The sequence below is a fragment of the Akanthomyces muscarius genome, chromosome 5 (genome assembly GCF_028009165.1).
Source record: "Akanthomyces muscarius strain Ve6 chromosome 5, whole genome shotgun sequence".
NCBI classification, from domain to species: domain Eukaryota; kingdom Fungi; phylum Ascomycota; class Sordariomycetes; order Hypocreales; family Cordycipitaceae; genus Akanthomyces; species Akanthomyces muscarius.
In genome coordinates this window covers 196,576-213,377 of record NC_079245.1, presented here as the reverse complement: position 1 = coordinate 213,377, position 16,802 = coordinate 196,576, and the positions used below count along the sequence as shown (strand labels likewise).

The following is a 16,802-nucleotide window of genomic DNA, read 5'->3' as shown; positions in this document are numbered from 1 at the left end:
CTTGCTATATACCCCAGAGCCGGTGCCTCAGCCAGTACGATACATATACATCAACCAGCTCACCCACCGCAACCTTGCACTGTCCAATGTGATGTATGTCCTTTATTGAATACAGTCGTAACTCATCATCTTTACTTAGTGTACATATCCTATCATTTCCCTTCAGCTTGGTATATCCACCGACCCCCCCATCCATTCCTCCATGGCCTTTTCCCTCCCCAATCTCCCGCTCCCCTACCGCTTCCCCATGACCGCCGCCACCGCCAGCGTCTCGATCCTCCCCGCGTACAGCCCCATCATGTGCGCGACTGGATCGCCCCAGATCACGCCCCTCAGGGCCTCGTCCTCGCACGTCACCGCCTGCACGCCCTCGGCCAGCCGCTCCTCGATGTTCCGCTCGCCTCTGCCGACGGCCATGGGATCGCCGCTGCGCAGCACCACGATCCGCCCGGCGTTGCTCAGCGTGCACGCCGGCACGGGCCAGCGCGCCTGCCTGTGCCGCCGCCTCGGCAGCCTGGGCGTGCCGTCGTCGCTCCGCCACCGCCTCCTCTCCCCCGCCGGCGGCGGCGGCCGCCCCTCTGGCAGCAGCTCCCTCTCCGGCGCGGGCTTGGTGAGCAGGTCCAGCAGGCTCCTGACGTAGGCCTTGTCGGCGCGCACCACCGGGTCGCCCTCGTTGACAAAGGCGAGGAAGAGACACTTGCGCAGCCGCCGCGGGTTGCCGGCGGCGGGCTTCTGCAGGGGCAGCAGGCTGACGGGGGGCGCGCCAAACGTGACGCAGTGGATGCGCTTGAAGCACCCCGCGAGCAGGTTGAGCTCGCTCCCGGTGCCGGGCGCCGTGGCGAGCATGTGCATGTACAGCAGCGCGGCGATGGCGCCGCCGGCCGAGTGGCCGGTGATGAGCAGGCTGTAGGCCGCGCGGCCGGGGTCGTCCTCGAGCAGCCGGCGCAGGCGGGCGGCGACGGGCCGCACCATGTTGCGCGCGACGGACAGGAAGCCCGCGTGGCAGAGGTTGCCGGCGTCGTCGAGGAAGTTGTCGGGCGAGGATGGCGCGGTGGAGAGGTTGACGGCCCAGTCCATAAAGGACGAGGTGCCGCGGATGGCAAAGACGATGGTCGAGGCGTGGTCCATGGGCACCGACTTGATGCACATGGCCTTTGTGCCGGCGCGCCAGTCCGACGCCGAGTATGTCTCCTCGGTCGAGGACGTGGGCGTGTATACCTGCGAGGAGTACTGCGCGGCGAGGCAGAGGAGCGGCCACGTCGGCATGTATAGCGCCAGCGGGGCGAGCTGCAGGGGGAGCTTGGAGTTGGCGTACATTTCCACCTTGCTGAAGCGGCTGCCTTTGTCTTTGCCGCCTGCGGATTTGGTTCGAGGACGGCCGCCCAGGGCGCGGTCCAAGATTTCAGGTTCCGCGCCCGCAACCATGTCGTCACTGCTGCTGCTGCTGTCCCCGCGGCAGAGGACTAGCGCGGCGTCGGTCGCCGAGACCGTCTCCCGGTCGATCCGCGTCATGACGTCGTCGAGGCGCGCGGATACGTCGTCGTAGACGTCCCGCACCGCCCCGTCGGCGAGGTTCATGACCGAGTCGGCCCAGCGACCCATGCCGAGCCGGGGCGGGGACTGCGGCGGCGGCTCGCTCTGCCATGGCGGGGGATGCGAGTGAAGTGCAGGCTGGGAGTAGCTTGCGTGCGGATTGCGGTATGGGTATGGATGCTGCTGCTGCTGCTGCTGGTGGGGATGTGGCCGCGGATATGGCTGCGGTGGTGCCGAATACTGCTGTGGTGGTGGCGCGGGGCGATGGGGCGGCGGCGGCGCGGGCGATGATGATGGGTTGTATGCGCTGGGCGGGTCGAAAATGTTCCAGGAGAGGGAGGATTTCTTCTTTTTACCGCTGCTGAACCAGCCCATTCTTGAAACCTCCCGGGTGTATGCTGTGCGAGGTGAGAAAGAGGGAACCAGGGGACGAGCATGTTGTGCGGCCACATGACATCTGATCGGCCGGGGAAGCGGCTGGCTTGGCGTTGTCCACCACTTATTATAGCCGCGTCTTGAAAACCGTGCCTTGCCCGATGTAGGCCGTCAAGGTCAAGAGTGGTGTACGGCAGTGGTCAACCCTATTTTTTGTCGTTCTGGGTATTTGACTGAGTTATTGCCTATCTAGGCAGATCGGATCATGGCCCACCATATAAAGCCACGGACACCATATCCATTTTCCGTCATCCACGTTAATCTTGGCGAAAAAGACTTTATCGATTTTTTCGTCATTCGAATATCTTGTCATACTTAAAGTTAGCGGCACTGAAGTAAAATAGCAGAAATGCAAGTCGGTGGCTAGCACTCACCGTTCTATCACAGGGGCAAGGACTTTACATGGCCCGCACCAGACTGCGTAGAAGTCGATTAGTACCACATCGTGTTGCTGCACGGCCGCGTGGAAGGACTCGGCACTGTCATCTGCATATTTAGTGTACTACAACAAGTTAAAAGTTTTGACGCTCTAACTTGTTTCCACATACGTATCGAGCTGCTTAATGGGCACTTTGAGGTCGGGAGGAGAGCAGTTCTGGGCAGGTGCTGTGAACAGTTGGCGCCAGTCCGTTAAAGGGTGAGATACGGCAAGGCTCTACCGAAACACGGTCTTCCACTGATTTGTTCGTGGCGAACAACAGTGGATCAGGCGAGGAAGTCGCCAATAGCAACAATGCAACTATGAAAAGGACTTTTGCTCCTGCATCTGAAACGCCACATTTCTAGCAGAGCAGGCAGCAGTGTGAGGTCGTAGAGACTGACATCGCCATGCAGACAGTCTGTGGCACAGCAGCCTCCAACACTTAGATGTTCAAACCGGTTCAGAAATTCGACAATAAAAGCTGAGACTCAATACTTCTCAAGCGTGGCATCGATGCATAATGCATATCTGACGAGCTCTGCACATCCTCGATGCTACGATGCCAAAGCCCTTACACTGCCTCCTGCAAAGGTTTCCTGGAATATCCACAGAGGTAAAAGACTCCTGCATCTTCGCCGACAGCTGCCCAAAACTATCATCGCTGGTGTCACAGCACATTCTTTGCTGCGTCAAAACTAGATTTCGGTAGAGCTCGAGTAAACGATCCAGAGGTGACAGCCTCCAGCTAGCCTCCAGCTGGTCACGAAACAAATCGCTTGTGCGTAGGGACATGCCTAGGAGATTTTCCGTAGCTGCAAAAAGAAGAAAAAAGACAACAAATACGGCCGTGCAACACCGACGAAGCGGTCGCTAGTGAAACCCAGCACGACGGCCCGGGCATTGGGATGACGGCTCGATGTGGCTGCCGATATGCGAAGCAACTGTGCATCCGATACAATTGCTCCCAGGCGGCATTGAAAAGTAAGACCCAGTCGCACCCAGTCGCTGTGGGGGGGGACACGGCGTCCCATCGCCACCACCAATGCTGTCGCGGCTGTCGGCCAATATCGGTGGATCCAAAGTCTCGACTTCAGATGTTGAGTACGGCCTCTGCGGGATATTACTTCCACAACTGGTACTACTCAGCTGGAGAAAACAAGTTGGAAAGGACATTTGCAGACTGGGGCGGGGTCATGCTGTTGTTGAGTTGCAGCTGGTGTACTCTCTGTATGTCTTGAAAGTATTGACTCGTTCTTGCATATATGTTGACATCATATAATTGCCTGCAGCATCGAACATGTCTCAAGCGCTCGGATTTTCAGCTAGCCACATACCCTCCGTGTATGCGTATTCATCCAGTCATATTTGACTGCATTATAGCCCCACCATATTGCAGTACTCCTCGTACCGCGGCATTGCTCCGCATGTCTTCATATCGAGGCTCGTGTAATAATGACCGAACGATCTGTCGGGGTGGGAGGCATGGGTAAGCGTGAGTAGTAATCAGCGATATGTTGTGGAGCAAAGCCAAACCTTGGCTTGCATAGTGAGCGCATACATGAGGTTCCAGACTTTGGCAATGCCGACCTCCAAGATGGGGATGGTGTAACTCGCTCCCAAGGACGCAGAGACAGCTCACAAGATAGACAAAGCATATGTCTTATGGTAGCGGTCTGCAATATCGAAGTCCTCGCCCTTGGATTTACCACGCTTTTATGTTTCGACTATATAAGTGAGCTTTCCTCCTCTCTTTTGTGGCCTGTAGAAACTAACAAGCACAGCTTCACACTTGTTACCACTGATCATACTTATTTTACATTCCCCTGCCTCTATAATCTATAATCACAATGAAGCTCAGTATTACCCTTTTTGCAGCCCTTGTTTACGGCGTCCTCGGCACTCCAAGTCTCAAGAATGAAGTTGCATCCGGCGCAGCAATCGTCGACCGCGACCTCTTTGGCCGCGACGAACCACCCGGTCTTTGCCGCACTCCCAAGCTTGCTCAGTCCGGCGAGAGATGCGGTGCCAGCTTTGGCGGCAAAGTCTGCGATGTAGGGCTGTGCTGCTCAAGCATCAGCTACTGCGGAGCCACCGCCGACCACTGCGGTAAATACAGAGGCAGCAATTGCCAAGGCGATTTTGGGTCGTGCTTCTGCGGCGGCGCCAAGTTGAATGAACGATGCGGAACTCAGGGAGGCAACAGAGTCTGCGACGCCGGGTTGTGCTGCTCCAGCATTGGCTACTGTGGCACCTCCGCAGCTCATTGCGGGGTGTACCAGGGCGGGAACTGCCAACCCAACTTTGGGAGGTGCAACTAGGGCCGTTGGGCATAGATGATTATGCATGAGAATAAGAGCCTGGAATCTGGTCTCATTCTGGCATTTTACCACTGGCAGAGCTCTACGCGGAGCCTTGCGGGAAACTGGTGTCCCCGACCTTTTATACATCTCGTGAGCTCTCCGCCACTAATGTATAGCTAGCTGCACTGATGTGTCCATTTCAAATATACCACCGTATTTATTGGCAATGATGAAGGAGATGTCAACTGATGAGCATGGAGTTCATGGCTTCGTCATCTCTACGGACGTCTCCGGCCTGGCGGTCAGAGCACTCGCTTTTCTCCAGTCCCTGTGAAACTATTCAATCTCCGTAAAGAGTGTGGTGATGACACAAACCGTAGGCCAACGCGATGCACAAAATTGCTTATCAACATATCGATGTATATATTCCTGGAAAGAAATAGCAAATATAAATTAGAATATTCTTATTCTAGCAAGTGATAAGTATATAAAAAGTGTTGTCAATTTGATGTTTGTATCTAGTTCTAGCCCTACTCGACGACTCGAATGCTTCCACTGCTCCTTACTCTGCTCCACTATGCTCCCCGCTGCTCCAACAAGCGATGCCCCAAATATACAATCACTCAACTTTTAAAACAAATTCGTCCCGATTTCCCGTCCAGTCGCTCCATCCTCCCCTCAGTACCTGGTCAGAGCTGGGCTCCCCTTCGCAGCCGGCTGCGAGAATTTGGTCTCGACAAACACCTTTTGCATGCCGTCCTGCTTCTTCTCAAACACATCATAAACCTTGACCAGATCTTCCAGTCGCACGCGGTGAGACACCATCTGCAGAGGATCCAGCTTGCCCTTCTGAATCGCCTCGAGGAGTTCCTTCCAGTATAGATGCACCGGCGCCTGTCCATTACCAATGAGGCGGATGCCGCGCTCCATTAGCGATCCGATATTGAAGTGATTTGTCTGCTTCTCATTAGTATTGTTGTGCAAGAAAGAAAAAATGAAACTCACGTATCCAGTGTATATGCCCGTCACGCCGCAGCGACCGAATGACCGCACACTCTCAATCATCTCGTTGAGAATCTCCGACGTGTCCGTCTCCATGCCCGTCTGCATCTCCAGCCAGTGCAGCCAGCCCTTGGCGTACTCGCCTGCCGCGCACTCGAGCGCCACGTCGGGACCGCGGCCATCGCCGCACATCTCCTTGAGACGGGTGACGACGGTGTTTTTGCTCGTCAGCCCGGTGGACAGCTTCTTGTAGTCGATGAGCTCCATTTTGTCAGAGGGAAACTTGGACTGGATGGTGGACAGGCGAGGTTCCGTGTCGACGAAGATGATTTTGGAAGCCCCCTTGTCGAGTGCAAAGACGCCCGCCATTTGGCCGATGGGGCCGGCGCCAAAGATGGCGACGCTGTCGCCTTTCTCGACGCCCGTGTCGACGACGCAGTGGTACGAAGTCGCGAGGACGTCCGATAGAAACAGGGCTAGTTGGCGCGGGTCAGCATAGTACGAAAACTTGCCAGTATTAGCAAAGTTGGCTCACCTTTCTCATCGGGAACGTCGTCGGGAATCTCGAGTAAGTTTACGTCTCCCATCGGCACACGCACGTACTCGGCCTGGCCTCCCGCAAAGCCGCCCGTGAAGTGGGCATAGCCAAACATGCCCGCCGTCTGCCCGCCGTACATGGTTTTCTCCAACGTGTTGGAGTTGGTCTTGGCGCACTGCGAGGACAGCTTGCGCTCGCAGTACCAGCAGTCGCCGCACGCAATCTGGAACGACGCGACGTAGCGCTTGCCGACCTGGACGTTGTGCACGCCGCGACCCACGACGGCCGCCTCGCCGCAAAACTCGTGGCCGAGAATGTCGCCCTTTTTCATCTCAATGATAGCGCCGTGGACGAGGTGAAGGTCGGAGCCGCAGACCGTGCTGCCCGTGACTTTGAGGATTACATCGCGGTCTTCGACAAGCTTCGGCTTGGGGGTGTCGACTGTAAGACAACGAGTTAGCTACGTCGCCTTTGGGTTTTTTTATGAGGCATTATGTTGTACCTATTTCGACTTTATTCTTGCCCATCCACACCAGGGCCTTCATCGTGTCGCCCTCGCCGCCGGAAGGGAATGACGATACATCTTGCTGGGTGTCGGCGCTGTTGTCGTGACCCACAAGCTTCTCCACGTAGTTTGCTGCTTGCGCGAGAGCCATTGTAAAGGTATACGTGGATTGATTCTGCTGCGAACGTTTCAATGTATTCTTCAACGATGAGTGAACGATGCCCGAAAGCGGCAGATGGCCTCTTTTATTCTTCCACCGACGTGGTCGCTGTATAATGCGCCTCTAGCCTGACGAGATCATGACGCTTGCTTTAGTACATGACGTGGATTCGTCCGATCCGCCCATCTCTTTTCGTTTTTGTTTGGCCTACAATGCTGATCGATAAATTGGCGTTACTCTTCTCGTCATAGTCAAAGTTTCGGAGCTAAAGGCGCGATGGCTCAATGTCTTTTAGCAATGGGTGGGAGCTCCGTTGTAGAAAATCGTATATAGATGATGAGCACATAGAATCAGAATGACGCAAGTACAGAACACCCCGCACACTGGCACTACGACCCGTTATCCCCGCGTCGATCGATCCCTGCATTATTATTTGTGAACATTCCCAGTTTCTCGCCGTTCAGAAGGCATATTTTTTTGCAAATTATCTTGGCAACTGCCGCCGGTGACAACGGTCGCTGCCCGGACCAGCGGCTTCCGGACCGGACCATTTAGCCCGATGGTGCTCACAGGTGCCCGAGATACATCAGAGGACAAAACAAATTTATTTATCAGAAAGCTAGTCCCCGAGAGGATATGCGTGCAGAATTTGGCCGTAGTACAGCTCTGCGTCTTTGGAAGCGAGGAAGATGAAACTGGGCGCAATCTCGCTCGGCTGACCCGGCCGTCCCAGCTGCGACTTTTCCCCAAACCCTTCCATCTGCTCTGCCGGGCGCGATGCAGGCTGCAGCGGCGTGTGGACAGGGCCGGGCGCTACCGCGTTGACCCGGATGCCCTTGGGAACCAGCTGCTTGGCCAGCGATCTGGTAAACGCAACAATAGCACCCTTTGTGGCCGAGTAGTCCACCATGGCTGCCGTTCCTCTAAATGCAACGGTGGACGTTGTGTTGATGATACTGTATCGTCGGGTCAGCAGATGATTTTCAGTGTGGAGGTTGAGTACGTACGATCCGCCTCGCTGCATGTGAGGCAATGCGTATTTCGTAATGGCAAACATTTGTATAATGTTGCTTCTGAATGTGCTCTCGACGTCATCCAAGTTGATCTCGGCGAGATCTTCACACATGATCTGCTTTGAAGCATTGTTGACGAGTGTGTGAATGACACCAAACTCCTTGACGTGTTTCTCGACAGCCTGACGACAAGTTTCATTGTCCATTAAGTCGCCCGCCACCAAGAGGCACTTTTGACCCTCTTTTTCAACCATTTTCTTGGTGTCGTTGGCGTCCTCCTCCTCCTCTGGAAGATAGACTATCGTGACGTCGGACCCCTCTCTAGCAAACAGGACTGCGACTGAGCGCCCGATGCCAGAACTAAAAAAAAATATCAGTATGGGGCTTTGATATGCGCAGAAGAGGAGAGCAGTCCTTTTTACTTACTCGCCGCCTGTGATAAAGGCTTTGTTGCCCTTTAATTTTCCAGCAGCAAGATATTCATGGTGCTGGTTTTTGCCCTCTAGCTTCGTAGGCTCGCTGGACGGCGTCATGTCCTTTTCGAGGCTGAGCAGAACCGGTCAGTCTTGTTGTATCGTGATTTTCTACCGATTCCCACTAACCCAGGAAGATTCTGAGCCTGGGCCTCGGGAACAGCACTGAAGCTGCCATCTTGAGTTTTCGACATGGCGAATGATAGAGCTGAGGGATGACGCGATAAGATTCCGGTATTCGAAGCTTTTGCGACAGAGTGAGATGGTTGTAGAATAGAACACTAAAGCGTAGGGCTTGGATGAATAGCTTGTCGTGTAATGAAGTTTACGTGCACTGGGGGCATTGAGATGTTTTGTAGTAAGCCGGGCAGACCGGACCAATACCTCCTAGCGGCCGTTCTCATCCCGATTTAATACCCAAATCGGTGGAAAACGTTGACATGAGCACTTTACAAGCGATGACAGGTCTATCGCGCAAACGTGCAGATGATGGGCTGATGGAATCACAATGACGCCACCGTATGGGACGCCAGAGAGGAGCATCTGCCTCGATTGCTGCGCAAGTCGATAATCTCCTTGAGGTTTCGAACTCAATCGCTAGGTGAAATTTCGAGACTTGCGAGTTTTTATATGCAGCGCTGCTTGGTGGACTGGCGCCAACCATTTATTACAGGCCAGCACCTGCTGGGCGCGCTGGTGAGCCACCTTGACTATCCCGTAGGACCGGCAAATATGGCGCTCGCATCGGAGGTCATGTTCCAGAGTTTGCTGTATGCTTTACTGCAGTATGCTCTAACTATTAAACAAACACTTTTTCCAAAAAGCGACAACCAGTCCTTTTATAGCCATCTCTTCGCGACTCAGTGCTGAATGACTGGTTTGCGCTTATAGTCTGAAGGTGTATGTATGTACTGCAACCGCGTCTTTGCGGCTGGAAGAGCGAGACTGAAGATGCGTTTCACATTTCCTTCTCAGGCCAAAAGACCACTGCAAGTCCAGGTCTTGTGGCGGGGCTTAATTGGATCTCACGTTAAGTACAATTCACGGGCGGCGCGAGTGGCGGCTAGCGTTCGCCATGGCTAGATCTGGCGATGGTACACCAAGTTGCGTAGCCAAGCTCGCAATGAAAAGGCCGCTTTGTTTTCTCCTGCCGTACTGGCATTTCACAGCTCATCTACGACCATTGACCTGCGAGGTGTTAGTCTCAGATAGTTGATGCAAACTGTTGCACAACCCTAGACCGTGCCAAGACAAAAATAGTGCTATTGTCTCTCACCAAGAGCTTCCCTTTCGATCCATCCGATGCTTTTTTGCTTCTCTAAGCGCTGGTAAATAGTGTGTCTGAGTATTCTCCCCCGCCCCACTGGCGGACAAAAAGCGACGGCAAGCTCACTTGGAACAAAACAAAGGCGTCCATTTTATTTGCTTTTTCCCACCCTCGCATCGCGCGTTCAAGCTAGGCACTCCCGCCAGCCTGGTAGATCGGAACGGTGCGAGGCTAAATGGGTGGGCTCCGCTTGGACTACATTCCACTGCTTCAGATGAGAGCACAGAGTGTTTTAGTAAAGGAAGAAGAAATGTATTTGTGATATATGGATAATGCCGGCCCAACTCCTGTTCCAAAAGAGAGAAATAAAAACAGAAAGCAAAATGGTGCTGGTGATGCTATACAGATGAAATGTAGCCTTTAACCAATACCCTCGATTAAAGAGCCCGCCATGACAAGGCACGCAACAAAGATCAGTAAAAGTGTACAACCCAGTGCCTTTGTATCCCATTCTTTCGTCAAGTCTCAAAATTTATTCCTTTGCTCAAGGGGTGGGTGGTGTATCATCGGATTGCAAAAAAAAAGGGCGTAAAAAGGCGGAAGACAAGAAACCACCGTTGTAATGTTCGAAGAGTAGTTACATGGCGTCATGGTATATGCTGAGTGGATTGGGTGGTCGCATCGTCTATTCGTGCGTGCCATGCGTTGGTGTCCGGCGAGCCCATTGTTTTGACTCGGTCGGCCCCGCGATGAGATGACGGTCGTTTGCGGTGTGTTTTGAGTGGGAGTTGGAATGATGGTAATTCGAGTCGTCATTCCAAAAGCGTCGAGACTTAAGCCACCTTTTCGACGAGCTGCTGCTTTTCCGACATGACGGGCTTCTTGGGACGGGGACGCATAACGGCATCCTGGGAGCTCATGCGACGGTCGAGGGCGCGCTCGAGCTTGGCACCGAGTGCGAGCTTGCGCATATTGTCTGTCTTTTCCTCGTCAAGAACAACGCGCTGTGACGAGAGTGCTTTGTTCTCCATGCGATCGAGGCCGAAGGCAATGTCGCGGAACTCGGCCTGCGCAGAATCGTTGGTGGCAAAGGTCGGGGTGACGGAGGGGGCGACGCTGTATGTGCTGTAGCGGACCGAGGTGCGGGCCTTTGTTGAGACCATCATGTTAGCAGCGAGCGGAGGGATGTGCGTAAAAGCCGTGGATGGAGGTAGGTCGAGAGCAGTGGGCAAGAGAAAAAGAGAGAGAGGGTCGTGAGTATATAGGCTGGTGGCGGGGTTCGGGTGGTATTGCTAGCGACGCAAGGATTGCAGAAATAGCATGTTTATGCGAGCAGCTAATCCTGGCGCAAAACCAAGATTGCAGCGAGTGTGGGATGGGGCCGCTCGAGTCTGGGTCTCCAAGTCGCAACTTGGCAGGTCGCAGAATGAAGAGAGGTCGGATGGGGAGGGAGGGTGAGACATTTGGAGATTTGCTGGCAGGCAAAGGGCACCCGACAGAGTGGTAAGGCGGCAAGGGGTTTGCTGAGAGATGGAGGCAGAAGATGGCATCGTGGTCAACGTACCGAAGGGGCCATGATGGGACGAGACGACTCAAGCGAAGCGGGCATGGTAAAGGGTTCGGGCGCGATTTCAAGCCCCGGTGAGAAGATGAAGGCGACGGTCGTCGCGACGAAGAGAGCGAGGGCGAACAAAAAAAAAAAAAAAGGGGGGGGGGGGGGCAATCAATGAGCGACGAAATCCAAAACCGCGTCAATCAGGGGGTTAGTGGTGTCGCGGGTGGTGAGGAATGCTTGGTGTTTCGAGCCGGTGGTGGATGAGGAAAAGCAGACGGAGTCGAGATGCGATGGATTTAGACGAGGAGGGGAAGAGAGACGGCAGAAAACGTGCAGCGAACGGGCGGTAGTTATTTAGGTAGGTAACGTTAGGTAGGTGGACGCCGGGAGGGAGGCAGCGGCAGCAACGGTTACCGATGGAAAAAGAGTGAGAAAAGTGACGACAACGAGTGGGTTGGGCGCTGGACAAAGCTGGGAGAAAATGACGGTGATTTCCTGGAATATGGAGGGGCGAGAAAAAGAGGGACGAGATCGGCGCAAAAGCGAGGCCAAGCCAGTTGACTACTGAAGCAGCAGTATCAATCCTGGGCACATGTATCGCAGCTTGACAGCGCAGTCGAGGCTATTTACAGGCCGGGCCTGGTCCAGTCTTGACAGGGGACCAACTGGTGGTAAGTGATTGGCTGGTGGGCCACTCTTTGTTGCCTGGCAGCCCCCTATAAATGGCTACTGGTACCTACCTACCTAGGCACAGGTGAGCCCTCTCAACTTCTTCAGGCGTATTTGCAGTGTCGACGGTTGCATTTTTAGTGGACTCGCCGCAAACCACAGGCGGCACAGGGGCACGAGGGGCACAGGGGCACGAGGGGCACAGGGGCCACCAGCTCGCCCTCATCCCTGTCTGCCACGCTACATTTCCCGGCACACACAAAGGCTATTCGCAAAGATATTGTCAAGCGTCAACCTACCTTCCGCATGCTCCATACGCAAATGGATACTATTATCAAGACACGCACACATTGCCTGCCTTTGCATCTGTAATTGTCCCATCTCTATCCGACGCTCACAGTACGCCGTGGCGGCCACAGGTCCAGCCCATCACCCCACGCCACCCTACGCCACAATTCACCACGCTGACCACGTCTCGACTCATCATCCTCGCAATTCTTTGTCCCGTCGTTATTGTCCTCTACCATCTCTGTTGATTCTTTCCCTCTTGAGCGTTTCCCCGTAAGCGAGCTTCTTCTCTCAGCGTCCACACTCCGTTCCGCTCTCCCCCTCTTCCATATTTCAAACGCTGAGGGGCAGACAAGTGCAAAAAAAAAAAAAACATATAGATCTAAAATGAATAGATCACGAGGCAAGTTTGGGAAAGAAAGAAAAGAAAAAAAGTCCTGAAACACGCCGCGTAGCATTCTGCGATGCACTTTTCTTTTCAATCGTCCCGCCGCAATCCCCGCCCGCCACCCTACGCTCTCGACCCTCCAATAGGCACACATGTCCCAATTACCTGCCACACGTCCAACCAGTTGACAGAAATGCAGGTACACGGACAAAAAAAGCAACATCAGCTTGCTTTTTTGCTTTTTTGCTTTTCCACCCACAAACGGCTCTCAACATCCTCTCACCCGATCCCGGCCCCTGTATCTGTGGCTCGAGAAAAAGAAAAGAATTTCAACAATGGTGCAAAAAAGGTCAAAGGAACAGACGACTTCTCCCTACTCACGCCATACTGAACAACGCTGCGCCTATGCTGACAAGAGGCTGAAAACAACCTATTGCCGCAACCTCTGCGTGACAGACGCCACCCGTCCATCGCAACTGTCTCGCCACGCGAGCGGTCAGACTGCGACCCCATCCCCTGCATAAACTACCATCTTGGCTTGTTTGTCACCGCCTTCCCAATCTAATGGCTATCGTAGGGCTAGTTTATTATTGACGAAAAAGGAACTTGATAGCCGTGCTGCCGGTGGGCAGGAAATCAGGGGGGGGATTGGGAGATGCTGGACGAACTCTTCAACACGGCGGCCCGCGCAAATCAAGCTACCAGTATTGTCGGTACACGCGATGCAATCAGTAACTGCCCAGAAACGGTACAAGTTCGCCCGGAAATGAGCGCGTCCATGCTCTGGCTTCATGTTTCCTGCGCACGGCCGCCTTGTCCCCGGGCCGTCAAGCCCATGAAACAGGCGCCGCCATGTAATTTTACTCATCTTGACAGCGGACAGCTAGACTTGGAAAGCAATGTACCGTATCATACTGACTGGTTCACTGCTGTTTTAGACACTGAATGCTGCCTAAAACCATGCGCCTACAAGCAATCCACTGGAGACCGTGCACTCTGTAGCAAGCTCGGCAGATGGCTCACCGAACCAAGTCCGTAGTCAGAATTAAAGGTGGCCGTCGTCGCCAAATTTTCTACTCAGCACATGATGGTTTGCTCGGCGCTTCGTGGAATGTTCTGTTTTCAGCCGTGTCCCTTTGTGGCTCACGCGCCAGATGTACCAGTAACTAGAGACATGCTGTAATGGCAAGGCGGTGACAAAAACAGCTGGGCGGTCGGCCAACTCTGCCATCTACAGATCATCAACGCAGTAGACGATCATTAGGTCGAGATTGTGGAAGGGAAAGACGGAGAAAAATGTGGTTTTTTTTTTATCAATCAGCTGTCCCTTTGTAATTAACTTGAATATTGCACTCTAACCGTGCCGACATTGAATTGATTTATTGATTGACCCTCGATCGAGAGAACTTGTCTCAACCGGTGACTTTTCTATCCTCGACGTGGTTGGGTATCAGAAGACAATCTCGGCTGAGAAAGTAGATTGACGAATATACACAGGCCAAGTAGCTCAACGCCTCCTTTCGTCCGTATCCTACCCTGGGTAGATCACAAATATCGTGAGAGCGGTCTAAGCCAACGCTGGGCGCTTAGGTGGCGACGCACTAGCACCCATATATCACTGTTCACGATAACCGGCTGCTAGAATGCATTCTGCCAGTTTCAAAACCTGACAGAAAATACAGACACTACCCAGTGAGCTGTCAATTAATTCTCTGTCCGCCAACAAAAGATCCTTTACCCCGCAACCGCCCCTTTTGGGACTGGCGCGAGGCTGCGACCGGCTCATACGTGGACGAAGCCGAAGCTACTTTCCACTAACAAGACGCTTTTCGTACAAGAATTTTCGTACAGGAGCTCCTCGCTTACGCGTTCAAACATTTTCAAAATGACTAGACGCGGCGTAACGGCGTACAATGCTGGTTCTGCCGCCTCAGTGGCACAGCCGACAGAGGAAGCACGGGCCGCGCCTCAACCCAACCACAACCAACTTGCGCTGGGCATGCGCTGCCTGGGCATTTCGCCCGACGAGCTGAGCATCCGACAAGACCACGGCAACGAAAGCGACGAAGAAGATGCATCAACTCTGTCCAAGAAGCGGAAATCTTATGTCGTCATCACTTCCGACCTTTTGATACCCGGCGACGGCGACCCCATTCCCAGCGGCGCCCTCGTTGTCGAGGCCAAGACCATTGTTTGGGTCGGGGCTCGCAATGCTATTCCTGCTGAGTACACAGATGCACCGCACAAAGCACATCATGTTCCTTACATGATGCCCGGTCTCTGGGACGTGCACATGCACATTGTCGGACCGAGTAACGATCCGGAAACGACCAGCCGAATGCTCACCTACGGGCCGTACGGCGAGCATCCGGCTTCCCAGGGCGCTCGTCTGTCCCACGGCTGCTGGCGTACACTGCAGCTTGGGTATACCTCGCTACGCGACTGCGGCGGTTTTGGCTGCGAGATGGCGAGTGCCATCAACGACGGGTCCATCGTTGGCCCCAACATATATGGCTGCGGCGGCTTCATCAGCCAAACCGCCGGCCACGGTGACCAGTTCAACATGCCCCCTGGCGACGCCCTCTTGCACTTTGGCGTCAGCAATATCCAGCCGGGCTTCTTCTGCCAGGGCTGGGGCGCGCTGGCCGACGGCGTCGACGAGTGTCGCCGCGCCGTGCGGCTTAACGTCCGGCGTGGCGCGAAGTGCATCAAGATCCTCGCCACGGGCGGAGTCATGTCGTTGGACGATGATCCCCTCGATGCGCAGTTTTGCGAGGCTGAGATGGAAGCGCTGGTGGATGAGGCGACGCGCATGGGGCGTGCGGTGGCCGCCCATTGCCATGGAAAACCCGGCACTATGACGTCGATTAAGGCGGGCGTCACATCGATTGAGCACGGCACGTACGCGGATGAGGAGTGCTTGGACCTGATGAAGAAACAGGGTATAATTCTAGTACCAACAGCCGCGGTCTTGGAGAGGTTTGCCAACCTTGAAGGTGTGTTTCCCAAAAAGATTGCCGACAAGATTAAGCAGGTGGCCAAGAAGATGGAGCGCATGTACAAGATGGCGCTCGCCAAGGACGTCACTATCGCTATAGGATCGGATGCGCACACCAGCTGGCTCGACTCGTCGGAGATGGAGTACGCCGTCAAGATGGGCATGACCACGCTGCAAGCGATCAAGGCGGCAACGGCTACAGCGCCGTTGACCCTAGGCCGACAAGCGCCCAAGTCAGGCCAGCTCAAGGCGGGCTACGACGCGGATATTCTGGGGCTTACGGCAGATCCAGTCAAGGATATAGCCGTTTTCAAAAATAGTGAAAATGTCAAGTGGGTGTGGAAGGGGGGGAAGCTTTTCAAGGGCCCCAATGTTGGGCCTTGGGGCGAGGACTAGAAATGTAAGCGCATGATGTCGACGATAGCTTATCACCGAGTAAAACCCAAGTAAAACTACAACAGGCCTCGACCTATATTACTTTTCGGGCCAATTTCCTGGAAGCTGTGTCCAGTTGGAAATTTGCTGTCACGTTGCCTGTGGCCACTAGGCCTGGCTGAGGATCTCCCGTAGAGCTGATGAGCTCGCCAATTCATGCAGCAACATGGGCGTAGAGAAATAGGAAGAGAAATGTCGAATCGCCTCCGGTTTTAATTGCAAGCTATTTAATATCTAAATACAAAGCATATTCAGCCAACTCCTTGGTGAAGGGCTATCTATGACTCGACGACGCCACCTATGTCGCGAGACTGTCTGCCAACTGCCTGGCGCAAGTACTTCTTTGCATGCCTTGACTCGCAGTACCTTCGCCAAGATCGAGTGACAGTTACAGGCGGCTTGCTCCATCGACTTCTGGCGCCCAATTTGGTTGCGTCACTGCGGTGATGCGTCATGGGCTATACGCGAGTTTCCAGGCCAGCTAAGAAGAAATTTAAGGCGTGATGCGTGATACTTCACCTGCAATACTATATTATAAAAAGGTTCATGGACTGTCTAGGTGCCAAAGTACGGGTGAGCAGACGCTCGGGAGAGATCGTTCACTACCCACAATCAAATTACCGTAGCAGGTTATTACTAACATGCCTTTGCTCGACACTCGACAGTCAACGAGATTACTGCGCTGTAAGCAACCTACTGGTATTATGTGGAGTTAAAGGTAGTTAGTAGATGATTAACTATCATAATCTAGTAGGAGCAATGGAGGCCATCTGTAGGCGTGACTTTGCACGTCCGCGCAGCTACTTAGAACTGGCTGCGAAG

The 16,802-nt window shown here is 54.0% G+C and overlaps 6 protein-coding genes across 6 annotated transcripts; 1 reads left to right on the top strand and 5 right to left on the bottom strand.

The window, feature by feature from the left end:
• Positions 1-234: 234 nt before the first annotated feature.
• LMH87_009295 (uncharacterized protein) lies at positions 235-1,908 on the bottom strand (the record flags this gene model as incomplete). Its single annotated transcript, XM_056196267.1, has 1 exon — positions 235-1,908. The coding sequence occupies one exon, from the start codon at positions 1,906-1,908 to the stop codon at positions 235-237; it is 1,674 nt and encodes a 557-aa protein (XP_056053433.1).
• A 238-nt stretch (positions 1,909-2,146) lies between these two features.
• On the bottom strand, positions 2,147-2,798 carry LMH87_009294 (uncharacterized protein; the record flags this gene model as incomplete). The annotated part of the gene is made up of 5 exons (XM_056196266.1): positions 2,147-2,273; positions 2,343-2,447; positions 2,517-2,574; positions 2,628-2,644; positions 2,791-2,798. 5 exons carry the CDS (start codon positions 2,796-2,798, stop codon positions 2,147-2,149), a joined length of 315 nt encoding a protein of 104 aa, XP_056053432.1.
• Positions 2,799-5,367: 2,569 nt separating this feature from the next.
• Positions 5,368-6,885, bottom strand: LMH87_009293 (uncharacterized protein; the record flags this gene model as incomplete). The annotated part of the gene is made up of 4 exons (XM_056196265.1): positions 5,368-5,646; positions 5,695-6,167; positions 6,227-6,670; positions 6,732-6,885. The coding sequence occupies 4 exons, from the start codon at positions 6,883-6,885 to the stop codon at positions 5,368-5,370; spliced, it is 1,350 nt and encodes a 449-aa protein (XP_056053431.1).
• Positions 6,886-7,513: 628 nt separating this feature from the next.
• LMH87_009292 (uncharacterized protein) lies at positions 7,514-8,574 on the bottom strand (the record flags this gene model as incomplete). The annotated part of the gene is made up of 4 exons (XM_056196263.1): positions 7,514-7,850; positions 7,902-8,267; positions 8,334-8,453; positions 8,510-8,574. 4 exons carry the CDS (start codon positions 8,572-8,574, stop codon positions 7,514-7,516), a joined length of 888 nt encoding a protein of 295 aa, XP_056053430.1.
• A 1,906-nt stretch (positions 8,575-10,480) lies between these two features.
• Positions 10,481-11,256, bottom strand: LMH87_009291 (uncharacterized protein; the record flags this gene model as incomplete). The annotated part of the gene is made up of 2 exons (XM_056196262.1): positions 10,481-10,795; positions 11,212-11,256. 2 exons carry the CDS (start codon positions 11,254-11,256, stop codon positions 10,481-10,483), a joined length of 360 nt encoding a protein of 119 aa, XP_056053429.1.
• Positions 11,257-14,432: 3,176 nt separating this feature from the next.
• On the top strand, positions 14,433-15,941 carry LMH87_009290 (uncharacterized protein; the record flags this gene model as incomplete). The annotated part of the gene is made up of 1 exon (XM_056196261.1): positions 14,433-15,941. One exon carries the CDS (start codon positions 14,433-14,435, stop codon positions 15,939-15,941), a length of 1,509 nt encoding a protein of 502 aa, XP_056053428.1.
• Positions 15,942-16,802: the final 861 nt, after the last annotated feature.